Genomic DNA, 15784 nt, shown 5'->3' on the forward strand with positions numbered 1-15784 from the left:
TAAAAAGGTGACCCAGTCAGGCAATGCAATTAAAAAATACATAGCTACCATAGAATCCTACAGTGGTCGGTGTTGAAAAGGACCTTAAAGATCATACAGTTGTGCCCAAACATAATTCTGAGTGCTAAAATAATCCCATATTCCCTAAGGTGGATTTCTGTAGAGAAATTAGTAGTCATAAAGAAGTGGGGAGGAGCCCTCAACTGCTAACAGCTGAAAGAAATAAGATGGCATTATAATTAAGAAAGGAAGGATTGATATGGGCAAAGGTATCCTGTTGTCTATACAAAGCAGAGAATTTCAGCTCTAATTCACTGGTCTTGCACTGGTGGTGCAAGACAGAGAAACAGAAGTGAGGGATTTGAGTTCTGTGGCCGGTGAGAAATCAGCAAACAGCTGAATCAAGATTGATCTTTACCAAATGTTTACTAATAGTGTGCTGTTTGGTGCAGGTTATTATTTCTGGTGCATCGTTCTTACATCTGGAGAGATCTACAGTGTGCCCAAATCACAGGCAAGGTCAGGGCTATGGAGAATCATTAGTAAAGCCTTAGTCCTCTAGCATTAACAAGATTTTTGCTACATTGCTTGCGAGCTGGAGTAGCAAACATTCTTCACTTTGCATGCCTGGGAAATAAAGCCCTCAGTTCAAGGCCTGCTGTGGGCATGGCCAGGTGATGTGAGTCACTGGGACGAGGAGCTGTATCCCCTAGCTTTTTGGGGGCTGAGTCAGGGAGATGAGGGCTTGCCTATGTGGTCAGCAACTGGCAGCAGGGCTGTGGATAGGTGAGGATAATCTATTTTTGATGAAGAAAGTACTGTGTTATTGTCCAGCTTGCGTTCTAGTGATCAGATATTCCTTTCTTTTCCCCCATATTCATAGCTCCTCGTTCAAGAGGCATCATGCTTACAGACCAGTGGTGAAGCAATGCTGGAAAATGTGAGGAAAGTGGGGCTCGTTATCTCTCTGAGCTGCAGACAGGAGATGGAATGCAGGAGTAAGTAGAGATGGACTTAATGTTTGCCTCTGGGTTGTAGGTGCTACTTCCCACTGCAGAGATGCTGTCCTTAGGGGAGTTTGAGTGTGTACTGAAAAATAAAATCAAGAGGAAAAGAAAATTCACCATTGTATCGTGCTATATTATAGATCTGTCTCTGCAAGTTGTAAGGGAACTGTTAAATTACTCCTGATCTTTCTCTTGTTATAACAGTAGCTCCTAGTGGTGGTGGTTGTGAACTAATCTGATTGTCAGAGGAGCTGCTTATGCAGAATAGCTTTTCTGCTGCTGGCATTGGTCTTAGACATATTCACATGCTAACAATGAAAAGTTTTACTCTTTTTCTTATATTTTGCTTTTATCAGGTGTTTATCAGACTAATGCCTTCCCTTGAAATCAAGAAAAAGAAGTTAAATTTGTAAGATCCAAAAAAGAAAAAAAGACTCTTTGATGTTTCTCAGATTGGTTCATGTTTTAAAACAAATCTCTGAAATGAAACCAGTAGAACTTCACAGGTTCTAACAGAAAGCCAGGATTTTGAAACCTTAGGGTTTCAATTATTCCACGCTGTTCGGCAGATGGAAGCCTCAGTTTGGGAAGGATATGGCTTCCTGCTAAAGGATTCCTTTCAGGAGTGGTGTAAGTTTTTCATGGCATTTAGGATAGTAGCTGAAGCCACCCTGCAGTAAACAGACTTAAAATTCCTCTTATAAGCTGCCTAGTTCTTCTGCACAGGTCCTGGTTTGAGCCTTCCTTTAACTGAATTATCAGGTAGCTTAGATAGTGCAGATGTGATTCAGAAACAAAGTCTGGCAGCAAAAGCAAACAGCTATGGTGAAATGCTTATTGCAACATGATAGGAATACAGAGGCCAATACCTCATGTAACGTTGAACACAAATACTCCCTGCAGTGTGTTTCAATTAGCATAAAAGTTTTTTGCTCATGTGAGCTCATCTCCCTTAAGGAGGCACACATGCAGTGAAAGAAGATGTCCTGTGCATTAACTCCTTTGGAAATAATCCCAAAGTGAACTTCAGTCACTTCAGTTTTGTTGCCGCATCAAAAGGTCGGCACGTTAGCTTGCATTAGAACCATAATTTCACTGTCTGCAGTGGAGTTTTATTATGCTCTTCTGATTTTTTTGTTTTTCTTTTCTGTACTGCTCAGGCTTTGGGGAAGAAGTCACTGGCAGGAGTCTGCTTACGGGACCAGGCCAAAAACACAAATACATTGGGATACCATGTGAAAGCAGCTCGCAGCAAAAGGGGTGGGAAAGCAAGTGGCAGTCATTGCTGTCTGTGTGCTGTGACCTGTTCATGGTAGGCCTAAACAGCTTCAACACAGACGGTTCACAAACATTGTCACTAAGTCTCAACAGGCCTCAACAGATGAGAGTGATTGTATTTTCTTAATGCCTTCTGAGCCATAAAGAGAAGACTTCCTTTGTGAACAGGATAAGACTGGGCATTTTGCTGAGCTGAGCAGGCTGGGCAGCTCAACATCCACGTTGTGCTGCTGTTGTGCACGCTGCTCTGCTGGAAGTCTACAGGAACCATTGTCCTGGCAGCATCACAGGTGGGAGATGTCCCCTGCTGCCCAAACCTGACTCCTGCTGAGGTCACTTAGACCTGTTGGTAGCGCTGCTATGTCTTTGCTGTGGTGGACTGCACTGCCTTTCCACTTGTAAAATGGCAAAGAAATGAGAAGGCAAGAACCAAAACCTGGTTATTGTGGCTTACTTGCTCACTTAGATGTTGTAAGGTACAGATGTGTTTACTCTTTTGTAGCATTACACTTGGGAAAAGAAAAAGCAGAAGTGAAGAAAATGATGATGAGGTGGATTCATTTGAAGGCAGCTGGGGTATTTCTTCATGTGTTTACTCTCTTGTCTCTCTCATCTGCAAAATATCTGTGCACAGCCCTGCCTTCCTGCACAGCCTTCTTTTAAGAAGGAAAAGAAGGGTGGATTTTTGTTGCCGTTTAACTGCAGTGAAGTCCTTGGTTGGAACTGGTTTGCACGGAAGGTGGGTTTCAATTTGCCTGGGGGTCACAAAATTGCAGAATGGTTTTGGTGGGAAAGGGACCTTGAAGGTCATCCAATCCTTGCCATGGGCAGGGCTGCCCCCGACAAGCTCAGGCTGCCCAGGGCCCACCCAACCTGGCCTTGAGTGCCTCCAGGAATGGGGCACCACAGCTCTGGGCATCTTTGCCAGGGGATCACCACCCTGTGAGTGAAGAATTTCTTCTTAACATCTAACTTAAATGTCCCCCCTTTTAGCCTCAAGCCGTTCCCCTTTGTCCTATCTCGAGGGGTGGCTGTGCTGGGCTGCTGCTGCCATTTCTGGACGTGGGGTGCGAGAGGGGTGCGGGTGTCCCTGGGCAGCGGCATGTGCTGCCGCAGGCGGAGCTGTGCTGCTTCCACTGGGGCCTGGCTCAAAGCCGCTTTCAGGGGAACCTTTTTGTGAAACGAGGCGCTTTTCTCGGTTTGATGAACTTCCTGGCGCTTAGACGTGTGGAGAAGCAGGAGGCAGAGGCGGTGCCTCAGCGGAGGCCGCGCAGAGCAGGGGGGAGGCTCTGTCGCCTCAGCACCCGGAGGCTGCGGATGGGGATCACCCCGGCCCGGTGTGGGGGCTCCGGGCTGACCGCGGAGGGCCGCGGGGCGCTGACAGGCGGTGGCCGCGCCCGCTGACAGGGCGGCCCGGCTCCGCCCTCAGGCGGCGGCGGCGGGAGCGGCGCGAGGTGCGTGTTTACATTCCGCCGCCGCTGCACGTTGCCGCCGCGAGGCGGGCTGCCATTGGCGGGCGGGAGGCGGCGGCTCCGCCCCGGGGCCGGGCCTCGCAGGGCGCGCGGCGTGCGCGGCGCGTGGAGGCGCCCGGCATAGGGAGTACCTGCGGGAGCCGGGCGGCGGTGGCGGCGCGGGACGGCGATGCGGGGCGGCGGGGGTACGTGCGTGGAAACGGAGGCGGCGGGCGGAGCGAGATGAGGCGGTGGCGGTGGAGCGACACTCCCCGCCCGCCACTCCCTCGGGTCGCCTTCACCGGGGGAACCGAGGCGGGCGGCCCCCGGGGTGCGCGGGCGGCGGTGACGGTGGGGTGTCCTCCGGGCCGGGGTGGGCGCCGTGGCCGAGGGGCGGCGCTGGGGCAGCGGGGCGCGGGCGCGGGGCGGGGGAGCTGTCTGCCGCCCTCGCACATGCGCAGCGCGGGCGCGGGCCGCGCTATATAGCGGCTTGGCGCCGGCGGCACTGCAGCAGCGCGGCCCGGGCGGCGGCGGCGGAGGTGCGCGGGGAACCGCGGGGGGCAGCGGGCGGGAAGGAGCCCACCGCACGTCGATGCGGTGTTCGGCGATGGTAGTGCCGGCGGGGCGTGCAGCGGGAACGGGGGGATCGGGGCTGGGGGCATCAGGGGGTCGGATGCTGGGGGCACAGGGCGTTGGGGGCACCATACGGTGCTGGGGCTGCGCGGGGTCGTGCGGATCGGTCCGGGGCTGATGCGGCTCTTAGCCCCGCGGGCGCTGCGGAGGCGCGGGCGGGAGCGGCGGGCGGGATGCGCGCCCGGACGCGGTTTTGGAGGGAGAGCGGCTGAGGAGGAGCGGCGGCGGCGCCCATCCGAGCCCGCAGCGCCCCGCTCAGCCCCGCGCTCGGCGGGATCCCGACCCGGCTCGCCGCCCGCCCGCCGCTGGTGGGGGCGGGGAGCGCTGTTGGCGCGCTGACCCCGTTTGCCGCCCGCCCGCACCCCGCGGCGCTCCGGGGCCGCCGCGTCCCCCAAGGCGAGGCCTCGGCTCCCCGCGCTGCCCCCGTTCCCCCCGAGGGACGCGTCCCCGCCTCGGGTGTCCCGTTGAGAGAAACGTACCGACTGAGGTGGGGTGTCCGCCGGCGCGGGCTCCCCGTGAGGTGGCGGCGCTGTCCCGGAACCCCTCCCGCGTTTTGGAGGGAGCCCGGCGCGCACCGAGGCGGGAGCGAGAGGAGGGGTGGGGAGCCGAGGTCCTGCCGCCCCGATACCCCGTGCAGCCCCGCCTGGGGGAGCTCGGCGCCTTCTGCAGAGACCCCAAGTGTGGGCAGCATTCTGTCCTGCCCCCCACCCCCCCCCAACCAGTTCTGTCTGAGCCCCGCTCGCCCCAGGGCCGGCCGAGGCGCGGCGCTGAGAGGCCGCCTCCTCCTCCTCCCCGCTCTGCAAATTGGCGCGGAACCGGCGCAGAGAGGCGGCCGCAGCGCGGGCAGCTCGGCCCGGCAGGTGGGGGCGGCGGGAGGGATCCCCCCCAGTGAGTGAGTGAGTGTGTGTATGTGTGCGTGTGTGTGTGCAGCCCGCCTGGGGTGCCTCCTCCATGCCCTCTCACACGGGAAAGGCTGTTTGGTTGCTTCCCTCCCCCCACCTGACAAAATGAGCCCCAGGTAGGCATAGGCGAGCTGTGTAAGGGAGCGCCCATCTGCTGAGCGATGCGCTGCGGGGATCTGGGTTAAGCACCGTGACACCTCCAAGGGATCATAGAATCATAGAATGGCCTGGGTTGAAAAAGACCACAATGATCATCTAGTTTCAACCTCCCTTCTATGTGCAGGATTGCCAACAACCAGATCAGGCTGCCCGGAGCCACATCCAGCCTGGATGTGGGGCAGCGTTTTTGTGTATCACAGGGATCCCATGTGAGGTGTGCCTTGCACCAGTCAATTAACGGTGCCCTTCTGTCTCAGTTCTGAGCCACACATGGCAAAAAGCAACGTGGTTGCTTTGTCTTAGGGCACAAAGCACCCAACTTTCAGAAGATTCACTAATCCAGCTGTTATTCCTTTGATCCAGGTAGAGAGATCTTACCGCCCGAAGATGTCAAGACGCAGGTAAGCTGTCAGCATTGTGACACACCAACGTGCCCTTTGCTCGCCTCCCAGCTGCTGTCCCCTTAATGCTGAGTGTCTCTGCCCCTTGCAGCAGCCGACTGCAGGCCAAGCAGCAGCAACAGCTGCCCCTGTCATGTCAAGAAGAGACTCCACGTGAGCTGCAGGCACCAGAGCATCTCCAGACCAGAAAAAGGAGAACGGCAGAGGTGACCCACTTGACTGACTCAAAATTTAATGTTGCACGTTATTATGGTCACTAGGATGGGGGAAACCTTCTCTCTGCAGAGCTAAAAAATGGGGCAGGATTAGCAATAGTTTGCTGTATCTTTAGAGGTCATGGGTGTGCTGGTCATTGTCAGCTTACTGATGTGTGGTTTTCATTTCAGCAGGAGATTAAGAAGAAAGAAGATGGGAAAGTTGCTAAAAAACATCAATATGAAATTAAGGTAAATCAGTCTTTGGATACTTTTTCAGACTAGGTGAAGGAATCTGTCTCATTAAGATTGGTAAATGTGAAATCACGCATTCCACGCTGGAAAAGGGGAAATTTCATTCTGTGCATGTGGACAGTATGTGATCTCTGTGCCTTAACATCTCTTTATGCTTTTTTTTTTTTTTTTTTTTTTTTTTTTCCCCCCTTCACTTTTACAAAAGGTTTGGAACTAAATTCACTCTTAGATACTTCTGTCTGGCCAAATAGGTTTTGAGATTTTGTATGCTAAGTAAACTGTATGCACTTTACCTTGAGAAGAAGCTCTGTAGGAAATGTTCAATGTGTTCAAAGGAAGGTCGTCATTCTTTGTGAAAGGAATCTCCCTAGTTCCACAGACCATAATTAAAGCTCAGTTGTCACCATTTTGAAGGCTGTCAGCCATTACAGCATTGCATATGCTTCGTGTGCTTAATCAATACGGGTAAGGAGATATAGTGTACAACCAAATAACACTGAAATAAGTTGGAGACTCAGCTGAAGTTACTTAGAATTCTTTCTCTGAAGCTTTCTGCATGAATTGACTTCAGACTCCTCTCCTTTTAAGTCATTGCATATTTGGTGTCGGTGAGTTGAGAGATAGTTCACAGCTGCTGCTTGCTGGGGGGGTATCTAGCTTTGGAGCCGAGATGGGTGGCTCCTCCCTGGAGTACTTGGAAGATAACAAGTTGTTGAATTTCCCTTAAGACAGTAGAACCTCCACCCTCTCCTTTCTTTTCCCTTCACACAGATAAGTAGATAGGACCAGCAACCTAATGTCTTGTTTCTTAGTAGCAGTAAAAACCTATTCCATATGTACTGTGACTGTAGAGCTCACATGATGGATAGGCTGCGTGTGGGTTCATCAACCCAAGTCAGTTTTTTTCTCAGAGCTGAGAACCTTGGTTTTGTCAGGTTTGTTTCTTCTTACATGTTCCATCTCTTGGCTACAAAAGGTTTTGTCCAGAGAACTTAATGCATGCGTTGTTGTTACTGTAGTCTGCATCTTGCCTCTCTTGCTGTCACAGTAAATCCTTCTTTCAGAAGACAACTTGTTTGTGTTGCAGAGTTGTTGGCCGCCCGCAATAACAGGAGGCATCTCACCTTGCATCATCATTGAAACGCCTCACAAAGAATCAGTAACCACTGACTTCTCAAGGTTCAAAAAATACAGGTTCAGAAACCTCTTCATAAATCCATCACCTTTGCCTGAACTCACGTAAGTTGACTGAATGCAGTAGTTGCTCTTTTATCACATGTGCTGAACTACTGTAGAAGTATCTGATATTGTACTGTGTTTGTATAATAGTGGACGGTACTCGTCTCTTCATCCCACAGACAGTTCAGTATCTGGAAAAACACTCATCCTGTTGTGGGTTTTTCTCTTCCCCACTCAGAAATGTCCTGGACAGAGCACTTTTTGCTTGTTGTAGCCATCCTTATGTAACTTAGCACTGGAGCCTGTCAGTGGCTGAAACGGGTGCAGTGGTTAAAACTCACCTTCTGCCAGCACTATTGAAACTGAGCAACCAATAAAGTGACCAAAATACTGAACAAAGTTTAATAACTTTAGAAGTAGAACTACACAAACGTGCTGCACTGGTAGCAGCGTATTTGATGCAGTCACAGTTCCTGTCTTCTAGTTTAGTGAGCAGTGTTGCAGAAGTTACATACGTGTTATAGAGACACTGCTGAAGAGGAAAGGGTAATCACTCAGTCGAGCAGTTTCTTTTGTAGAACATTTGTCAGTATATTGTTGTAAACCTCTGTTAGAATACTACAAGTATGCTGACTGAGACAGTTTCACTTTGCAAAGGGATAGGTTAGCTGAGTGGATAGAGGTTGTTCAGAACTGAACAATCCTTACACATTTGGGTGTGTTAGTTAAGTGTGCTGGTTGCTGTTTGTACAGCCCAACGTTAATGAAAAAGCACGCTGCAGTGTGTTACAGAAAACTACTGCTCAAGTGACTGGGGGGAGAACCAAACATTGAAAGGTCAAAATGAGATGAGCCTGTGAAGCAGTTCCTTTAAGAGAACCCATCTGGATATACCATGTTTTCATGCTGCGATCAAAACTTGACTGGAAGTGGGAGATGCTGCATAGTGATGCACAGCCTCAGTGCCGTGTCTCTCACTGAGCTTCAAGCTCAGCTTCTCAGTGTTGCTCCTGCACCTGCTGCATGTTGCTGAACTGCGATTTAAAAAGCAATATACTTCTATCTGTGTCTGGCAAATCCTATTTCTGTAAGTGTTGAGAAGCTTAGCATACTGAAGGGCTCTCCTGTACTCCCTTAGCAAGTTGCTGGGAACTGCTGGATCCCAAAGATACTTTCAGACACAGACTTCCACACAAAGCATTTCATCCTCGATGTTAACCTCTTGTCAGTCAGTACCTGGTAAAGCTGAGCTCTGTTTTCCACTTAGCAAAATGAGAGGCTCACTCACTCTCTGCTGCCTTCTTCATACATTCCTAACTGCTGTAGGAGGATGAGAGACTTGAGGGCTGCTTACTGAGAGACTTGTGCATTAAAGAAGAGTCTCCAGCTTACTGCTTGTGGTGGCAGCTGGGTGGAACTGATCTCAGTTAAATTGTGAGCAATAGTGGCAATGAGGTCTGTTTAATTTCTCTCCATTCCTGCCTGGGGGAAGGTATTTAACTCTGAAAACTTCAGGGGAAAATTGGCATTATGTTGGTCAATCTGTTGTCCTCCTTAATAACTGTATAGTGAGGGGAGAAAAAAAAAAGTTAATTCATAATAACAGCAGTTCCAAACTAAAACCAAATCAGATTTATTATATAGGCATTTTCTTGCCAAGTATGCTTGACTGCTGATAAATCAGTAATGACCAAAAACCTAATATTTATTGCATGTTTCTGAGCCTTAAGGTAGATTAGTCACACTGTAAGTCACTGATTGGTCCCTTCCTCTTTTTTTAAAGATCATCTGCAAATAATTTTTCCAAAATGAAAATGGTCAACTCTGTGTGTGTTGTGTTTCTTAGGTAGTGATGCATTTCTTTGTTCTGTGTGTTTTCTACCTTGCCCTCTGGGAAGCCAAGCTTTAAAGTGGCTGAGCTATGTGTGCTAATGGCTACCTAAGCAAAATGGGAATCTCTCTGTGGTTGTATGTGCAACTTTAGGATGTATGCACTCAGTTTTATTGGCTGTTCTATGAAACTGGACTTGCTGATGATCCTGGCAAGCTGCTGTTGTGATCATGTAACATGTTCAAAGTATGCCTGCAGTTTTCTGATTACTGTAAGGATCTTTTTGTGCCCTGAGTCTTTAGAAGTAATGTTTTTATACTCCCCTTACGAAGGTGTGTGTGTACTTACAGTGATTTGTAACTTTATTCCATAGCTGGGGGAATTCCAAAGATGTGTGGCTCAACATCCTGAAGAAGGAGAACCGATATGCTCACTGCAAACACTTCACTTCGCTACACTCAAGTTTGCAGCCACACATGAGGTCGATACTGTTGGACTGGCTTCTAGAGGTGTGTGCTTTGTGTTATTTGCACCGTGTGGTCCTTCTGAGGAGAGGAGGTGAAAACAGAGCTTCTACATTAGGGGTATAATAGCAAAATATACAGCAAATGCCCAAACAAGGCTGCAAGTCGCTATTTCTGATCCACTGGGTAAACTGCTCTCGATACACCCTGCCAGTGAACCTGCCAAAAGAGGGCAGTGAGCAACAGTTGTGAATGCTTGTTCTTACTGTGCTACATAACTGCCTGGGAAGGGGCAAAATGTAGCTCTGAGGCACCTGTAGTGGGGTAGCTGTAACAAGTTACTGCAGAGTTCAGGTACGTTCTAAGATGTGAAGTCGGAGCTCCATAGGCAGCTGCATTTGTATGGAGGATTTGAGTTGTTATATCAAGAGCCTTCAGATGTCAGAAAAAGTAGTGGGGGAAGCAGACTTATTAGTAAATATTTAGTTATATCTTATGAAGAAAGCATGTTGGTAGCTAGCATCTGAAGGCTCTTGTTGTAGATGCTTTCTTGCTTGAAGTATGAATGATTTATTTGTAATGCTTTTCAGTCTAATTTCTGTACTTCAGACTATTCCAGCTGTCAAACAAAATGGAGGTTCTCGTTCTGGCAGCCAACACTACATGAAGGAGTACTAGTGTTGTAAATAGAGAGCTATGTTCAGGAGCAGTTTCCAAGAACACGCTGTATTGCAGAATATTCGGTCGCCACTGCCAAAAGCAACCTTTTACTCACGTAGCTCTTGCTCACCAGTAGGAGGGATCTTGCAGGTTCATCAGTTCTGTGATGCCAAGTACTCTAAGGAAGCAGATGTTACAGTGGCACTCACTGCCTGGCTGTTGAACAGTGCCAGTAGTGGATTTCAGGGGAAGGGATGTGCAGTTTTTAGACATGGTATGAATACAGAAACAATGCCACTTGTGTACTTCACGGATTCCTTTAATGTGTCGTTGGCACATCACCCCTGGATTGGGTGTGATTTTGTATTTTTAGTCTTGAACTGTTAGGAAATTGTTAATGAAAGTGTTCACATTGACCTCATTACCACTGTCCACCTCAGTATTTCTACGTGCCACGCCGAAGTAAAATCACTTGGAATTCTCCAGGAGCTCCTAACCTGGTCTTCTGTAGCATCACTTTGAAGATAATAGAACTTGGCTGTCTTGAGTATTGCTTGTGCTTGGCCAATACGTGTTAATAGAAATCATACACTATTTTCATGGTGTGGACCTTCTTTGTTCTGAACCTTGTTTGGAGCAGTTGTTATTCATTTTGCAGTAGCACTTCAGTTGGTGAATATTTATTACATCAGCTCTTAAAAAGAACAAAAAAGTGCTCCTGCCAACCAGTTGCGTTCTCTAAGGTCAGGAGGAGATGCAATCCACAAACAGGCTTTCAGTCTTCTCATGAAGTAGCTGGAGGTGGTGAGATTTTGTTCTGCCTTTGCATGCAAGTGAAATAGAGTAGTGAGGCAGGACAATTACTCCTACGTGGGATCTATTCGTTCAGGATTTTTACTGCTGTCTGTAGATTAGAAACTAGGGAAACATAAATATTTTTTGCTGCCGCCATGCTTACAACTGTCTTGTGAAACATGTCGATTAGTGATGGTCTGTATATGTAAAAGATGAATCTGTGTACTGGAGTACTCCAATGTGTGTACATGAGTTTTATTATAGAGATTTTCTTTTCTATTTGTTGTAGGTATGTGAGGTGTATGCACTCCACAGGGAAACCTTCTACCTAGCTCAAGACTTCTTTGACAGATTCATGTTGACACAGAATAACATTAACAAGAGCATGCTTCAGCTGATAGGAATTACCTCATTGTTCATTGCCTCCAAACTTGAGGTAAGCAGCTCGGTTATGGGGAAGAGAGATTACATATGGAATAACTAAAAAGGTGGTGGTAATGTATTTATTTCTGCTGTCTGAACCTTTAGAACTTAGAGTGCATGTAACACTGAAGGTCAGAAGGGGAAATCTTTCTCTTTGGTTGTGTGTATGTGAGCCTTTTGGAGGGTGGTCTTTGCCCTCCTTCTCAGCAGTGGGAAGGAGACCACCTAAATTTCAGAGTAATGCAAATATCTAGGAGCATTTTGTACTGCTTTGTCTTTATTTTTTTCAAATGTATACCTGTACCCTGGTTGGCAAACAGCCTCAGGGATGGGTGCAGGACTTGAAGAAAACCAAACCTGTACTGCTGATGTCCCTTAAACCCATTTAGGGGAACTTTTCAGAGATGATGTGATCAGTGCAACAATGATGTGTGATCAGTGCAACAATGATGATGAGTTGTGTTTGGTTTCTGTATGTCTCCTGGAAACTCTGTAGCACGTGGTAGGCTAAACTAAGTGGCGAATTTGGGATGTTAAATTTGGGTACTAGGAAACTCCCCTGATCAAACTGCTGTTTGCAAAGCAAGGTGGTAAGCTGCAAGCTGTTCTGCTGGCAGGTACCTCTACACCTACCCATATAAGATTGGATAAGATTGGCACAAGTAGCTTGGCTGCATTCTTTTTTTAACTGTCTTTACACCATGGATTCTGGCAGCTCTGTTGGCAGTGGAATTTTTGGTCTTCATGGCCACATCAGCACTGACTGATGTTGCATCTACCCTGCATTGCTGATTGTCCTCTGTACTTCAAATGTAGGGTGGCTGAGTAGGAAGTGGTTTTAATAAGAGATTGTTCTGATTGTTCTGTCAGCATTTATTTCATTGAATCATGAAATCATGGAATAGCCTGGGTTGAAAAGGACCACAATGATCATCCAGTTTCAACCCCCTGCTGTGTGCAGGTTTGCCAACCACCAGACCAGGCTGCCCAGAGCCACATCCAGCCTGGCCTTGAATGCATCCAGGGATGGGGCATCCACAGCCTCCTTGGGCAACCTGTTCCAGTGTGTCACCACCTCTGTGTGAAAAACTTCCTCCTAATATCCAACCGAAGCCTCTCCTGTCTCTGTTCAAAACTGTTCCCCCTTGTCCATTTTCTCCAAAGCTAAAATGGTTGCAGTAAATCTGTTGTGTTATGCAACACACGACATAGAACCTACTTGTTTTGAGTATCTCCTACTGTGCAACTTTCAAGTCACTCCATGTAGTAAGAAAAAAAAAAAACAGTTCTAGTGTAAGAAAAGTTAATATTTCAATATGCCAGTACCAAGCTCTGTCTTCTAATCTTTTTCTTCCTCCTTTTGAAGGAAATCTACGCTCCAAAAATACAGGAATTTGCTTATGTCACTGATGGTGCTTGCAGTGAAGATGATATTGTGAGAATGGAACTTATTATGTTAAAGGTAATAACTTGGTGCTTGGAAGACTCACTTGAAATCTTGCTCCAGATTAATGTTGTGTTTTAATATCACTTTCTTCAAGAAGTAGGAGGAATGTGATCTAAAATAAATACTTAAAAGCGTGTATGACCTCAAGTATCTTTTGGGAATCTGTGCAATAAACTGAATGAACTCAGAAGGGGAAGCATGGGGGGAAAAGATCAGAGCCCAGAGCAATCTGTGCACGGTTTAAGGTGTTCATGTATTTGTTTAATGCTTACAGGCTTTAAAGTGGGAACTCTGTCCTGTGACAATCATCTCCTGGCTGAACCTCTATCTTCAAGTGGATGCTCTGAAGGATGTTCCAAAAGTGCTTCTACCTCAGTATTCTCAGGAAAAATTCATTCAGATAGCTCAGGTAGGTAACAAACCCTATAGGAAAGTGCTGGTCTGGAGTGTTTATGGCGAATGTTGTACCCCCAAAAGCTGAAGAATTTCTTGTTTCATCGTCCTTTTCACCTCACTTGTTACTTTGTTAATGAATATGCAGGTTTGACTCAGCCAGACAGCTGCATACAAGCCTTAAGGAAAAGCAGCCAGGTGTCTGCCTCCCTGCTCTCAGATATTATCACTTTCTCTGCATGCTCAAAATTGCTGCTCACTGCAGTGTTGTGCACACAGCAGGCAGAGGGCCCGGTTAGCTGCCTTTCCCTGTGTTAGCTGCAATGGTGTTTCTGCCCCAGAATGCAGGATCAGTGGTGTTTTCACTCTGCTTTGCAACTACTGTGGTTCTATTTCAAGTACACAAGACCAGCCTCAGAGATATTTACTGAAGAGTAAATTGAACTAATTAATTCACTGAGATATTCTGCAACTTTTTTAATGTAAGGTAATACTTTCCTTGAGCTCTGCCCACAGCTTAAAGGTTAAACTCACATTAGTACAAGCACTCTGTCTTGCACATTACTGTTTGGGTGAGACCTGCTTTACTGCAGTTGGTGCTACAAATAAACTAGATGCATGCAGTTGATTCTAAATAGCACAGCCATGCTGCAGCGCATGAACAGGGAGTGTAGATACTTCCTGGGATAGGATTTTACCAAAGTGTCTTCTTGGAATTTATAACACTTATGTCCTCAATTCTATTTCCTCAGCTCTTAGACCTGTGTATTTTGGACGTGAATTCTTTAGACTTCCAGTACAGAACACTAGCTGCTGCTGCACTCTGCCACTATACCTCAACTGAAGTAGTGAAGAAAGCTTCAGGTAAGAAGCATCTCGTTAGGCAGTGATGGCTGTTCCCTGCCTGGTGTTGTGAAGGGCGTGCTGGTTAAGGACTGCAAAAGCTCTGCAAGGATACTAAGTTTGTTTTTCTGTGGGGCTTTTCTTTTTTTCTTAGCTCCTTTGCCTTTAACATTGTTACCACCATTTCAGACATTACCAAGACCTGAAACAGAAGGAACAGCTTTCAGAAGCACAGTGTTAGCTAAGGGAATTGAGCAGACACTCGATTGCTTGCTTTTTGGGCCAGTACTGCCCCTCTAATAGATTCTGTTTGGTCACTAGCAGTACTTTTATTTGGCAATTTTGTTTCCCAAAATACAATTTACAGCAGGGCATCCTTGGCTGTCAGTGGCACTCAGCCTTTGTGTGGATCCCGTAAGTCTCCCTTACAAAGAGCTGCTGCTACCTGACCGAGTTCAGCACCGTGTTGCATGAGGTGTCTTAAAGGCAGCGCTATGCTGTGTGTTTGCTTTAGAGCATGAACCAAAAATCTCACTGAAAAAGTCACAGTAGGGTAAACAGTTACTTTAATGTCCTGGGGAGCAACAGAAACCCTCCTGGCCACAGAGCTGTTTTTTTCTTTAGGCTTGTGGTCACGTCCTTTGCCACAACGTGTTTAAGTAACAAATGCAAGGAAATGGGGATTTCTGGGAGGGTGAATTCTTACCTATGGCTGTATTTATTTTGAATTGCCAATCCTCTAGGAATTCTAGTTAGGAGACTGTGCAACTCCTTCAGAACTTCTAAGTGTATCACTGTGTTTTCTCCTGTAGGCTTAGATTGGGACAGCATTTCAGAATGTGTAGAGTGGATGGTTCCATTTGTGAACGTGGCAAGGAAAGTCTCTGTGAAACTGAAGCATTTCAAGAAGGTTGCAGTAGAAGACTGCCACAATATTCAAACACACACAAACTACTTGGACATGCTGGTAGGTGGCTTGCAGAGCTGTGCTTTATACAGCCCTTCTTCTGAGGTGCTGAAGGCTCTCCAGGCTGACGGGGTCAGCATGCCACACCTTGTGGTTCTGGCTTTCTGGAGATAAGCTGCATGTGCTCTCATGAGCTGTGAGCAAAGAGTTGGGTGAGGATTACTGGTGAAGTGTTTAAAAGGTGGTGCTCCTTGCCATGAAACATAGCTGTGGAGTACCTGAATTGTACTGGCAGCATGAGGGGAAAAAGCTTCCTAATGCCAGTAAGGCTGGAACATAGAGCTCTGTGTGCTATTAACTGTCTTCTTCACCCTCTACACAGGAAGAAGTTAATAGTGGAGTAGCAGCTACTGCCCCAGGTCAGTTATCACCTGTATCAACAGCAGGAATAATAACTCCTCCCAAGAGCACAGAGAAGAAATGAAATTTGGACAGCAATCCTTATGGACAGTTTAAGAAAAAAGACCAGGTGCTTCAGAACAAGACCATACTAAGGGTGACT

General features: G+C 47.4%; 1 protein-coding gene across 6 annotated transcripts; it reads left to right on the forward strand.

Moving 5' to 3' along the window:
• The first annotated feature begins 337 nt into the window (after positions 1-337).
• CCNE2 (cyclin E2) lies at positions 338-15719 on the forward strand. 6 transcript variants are annotated; one of them, XM_048940014.1, is made up of 14 exons: positions 338-377; positions 453-519; positions 884-998; positions 5794-5831; positions 5923-6037; positions 6218-6277; positions 7368-7519; positions 9664-9799; positions 11499-11645; positions 12999-13094; positions 13354-13488; positions 14225-14336; positions 15128-15282; positions 15605-15719. In XM_048940014.1, the coding sequence occupies exons 4-14, from the start codon at positions 5818-5820 to the stop codon at positions 15704-15706; spliced, it is 1224 nt and encodes a 407-aa protein (XP_048795971.1). In that variant the 5' UTR covers positions 338-377; positions 453-519; positions 884-998; positions 5794-5817; the 3' UTR covers positions 15707-15719. The 6 variants fall into 6 exon arrangements, with proteins under 6 accessions (XP_048795971.1, XP_048795969.1, XP_048795974.1 ...); XM_048940012.1 differs by lacking the exons at positions 338-377; positions 453-519 and adding an exon at positions 671-786; XM_048940017.1 differs by lacking the exons at positions 338-377; positions 453-519 and adding an exon at positions 671-786 and having other exon boundaries at positions 6221-6277.
• Positions 15720-15784: the final 65 nt, after the last annotated feature.

This window comes from Lagopus muta, chromosome 3 (assembly GCF_023343835.1).
Source record: "Lagopus muta isolate bLagMut1 chromosome 3, bLagMut1 primary, whole genome shotgun sequence".
In the NCBI taxonomy this organism is placed as follows: domain Eukaryota; kingdom Metazoa; phylum Chordata; class Aves; order Galliformes; family Phasianidae; genus Lagopus; species Lagopus muta.

What these genes read in the sequence shown, in the direction of transcription:
- CCNE2 (XM_048940014.1), top strand. An exon ending in GAAAAAGGAGAACGGCAGAG is followed by an intron (nt 6,038 to 6,217) that starts GTGACCCACTTG and finishes TTTTCATTTCAG; the next exon opens with CAGGAGATTAAGAAGAAAGA. An exon ending in TGGAACTTATTATGTTAAAG is followed by an intron (nt 13,095 to 13,353) that starts GTAATAACTTGG and finishes TAATGCTTACAG; the next exon opens with GCTTTAAAGTGGGAACTCTG.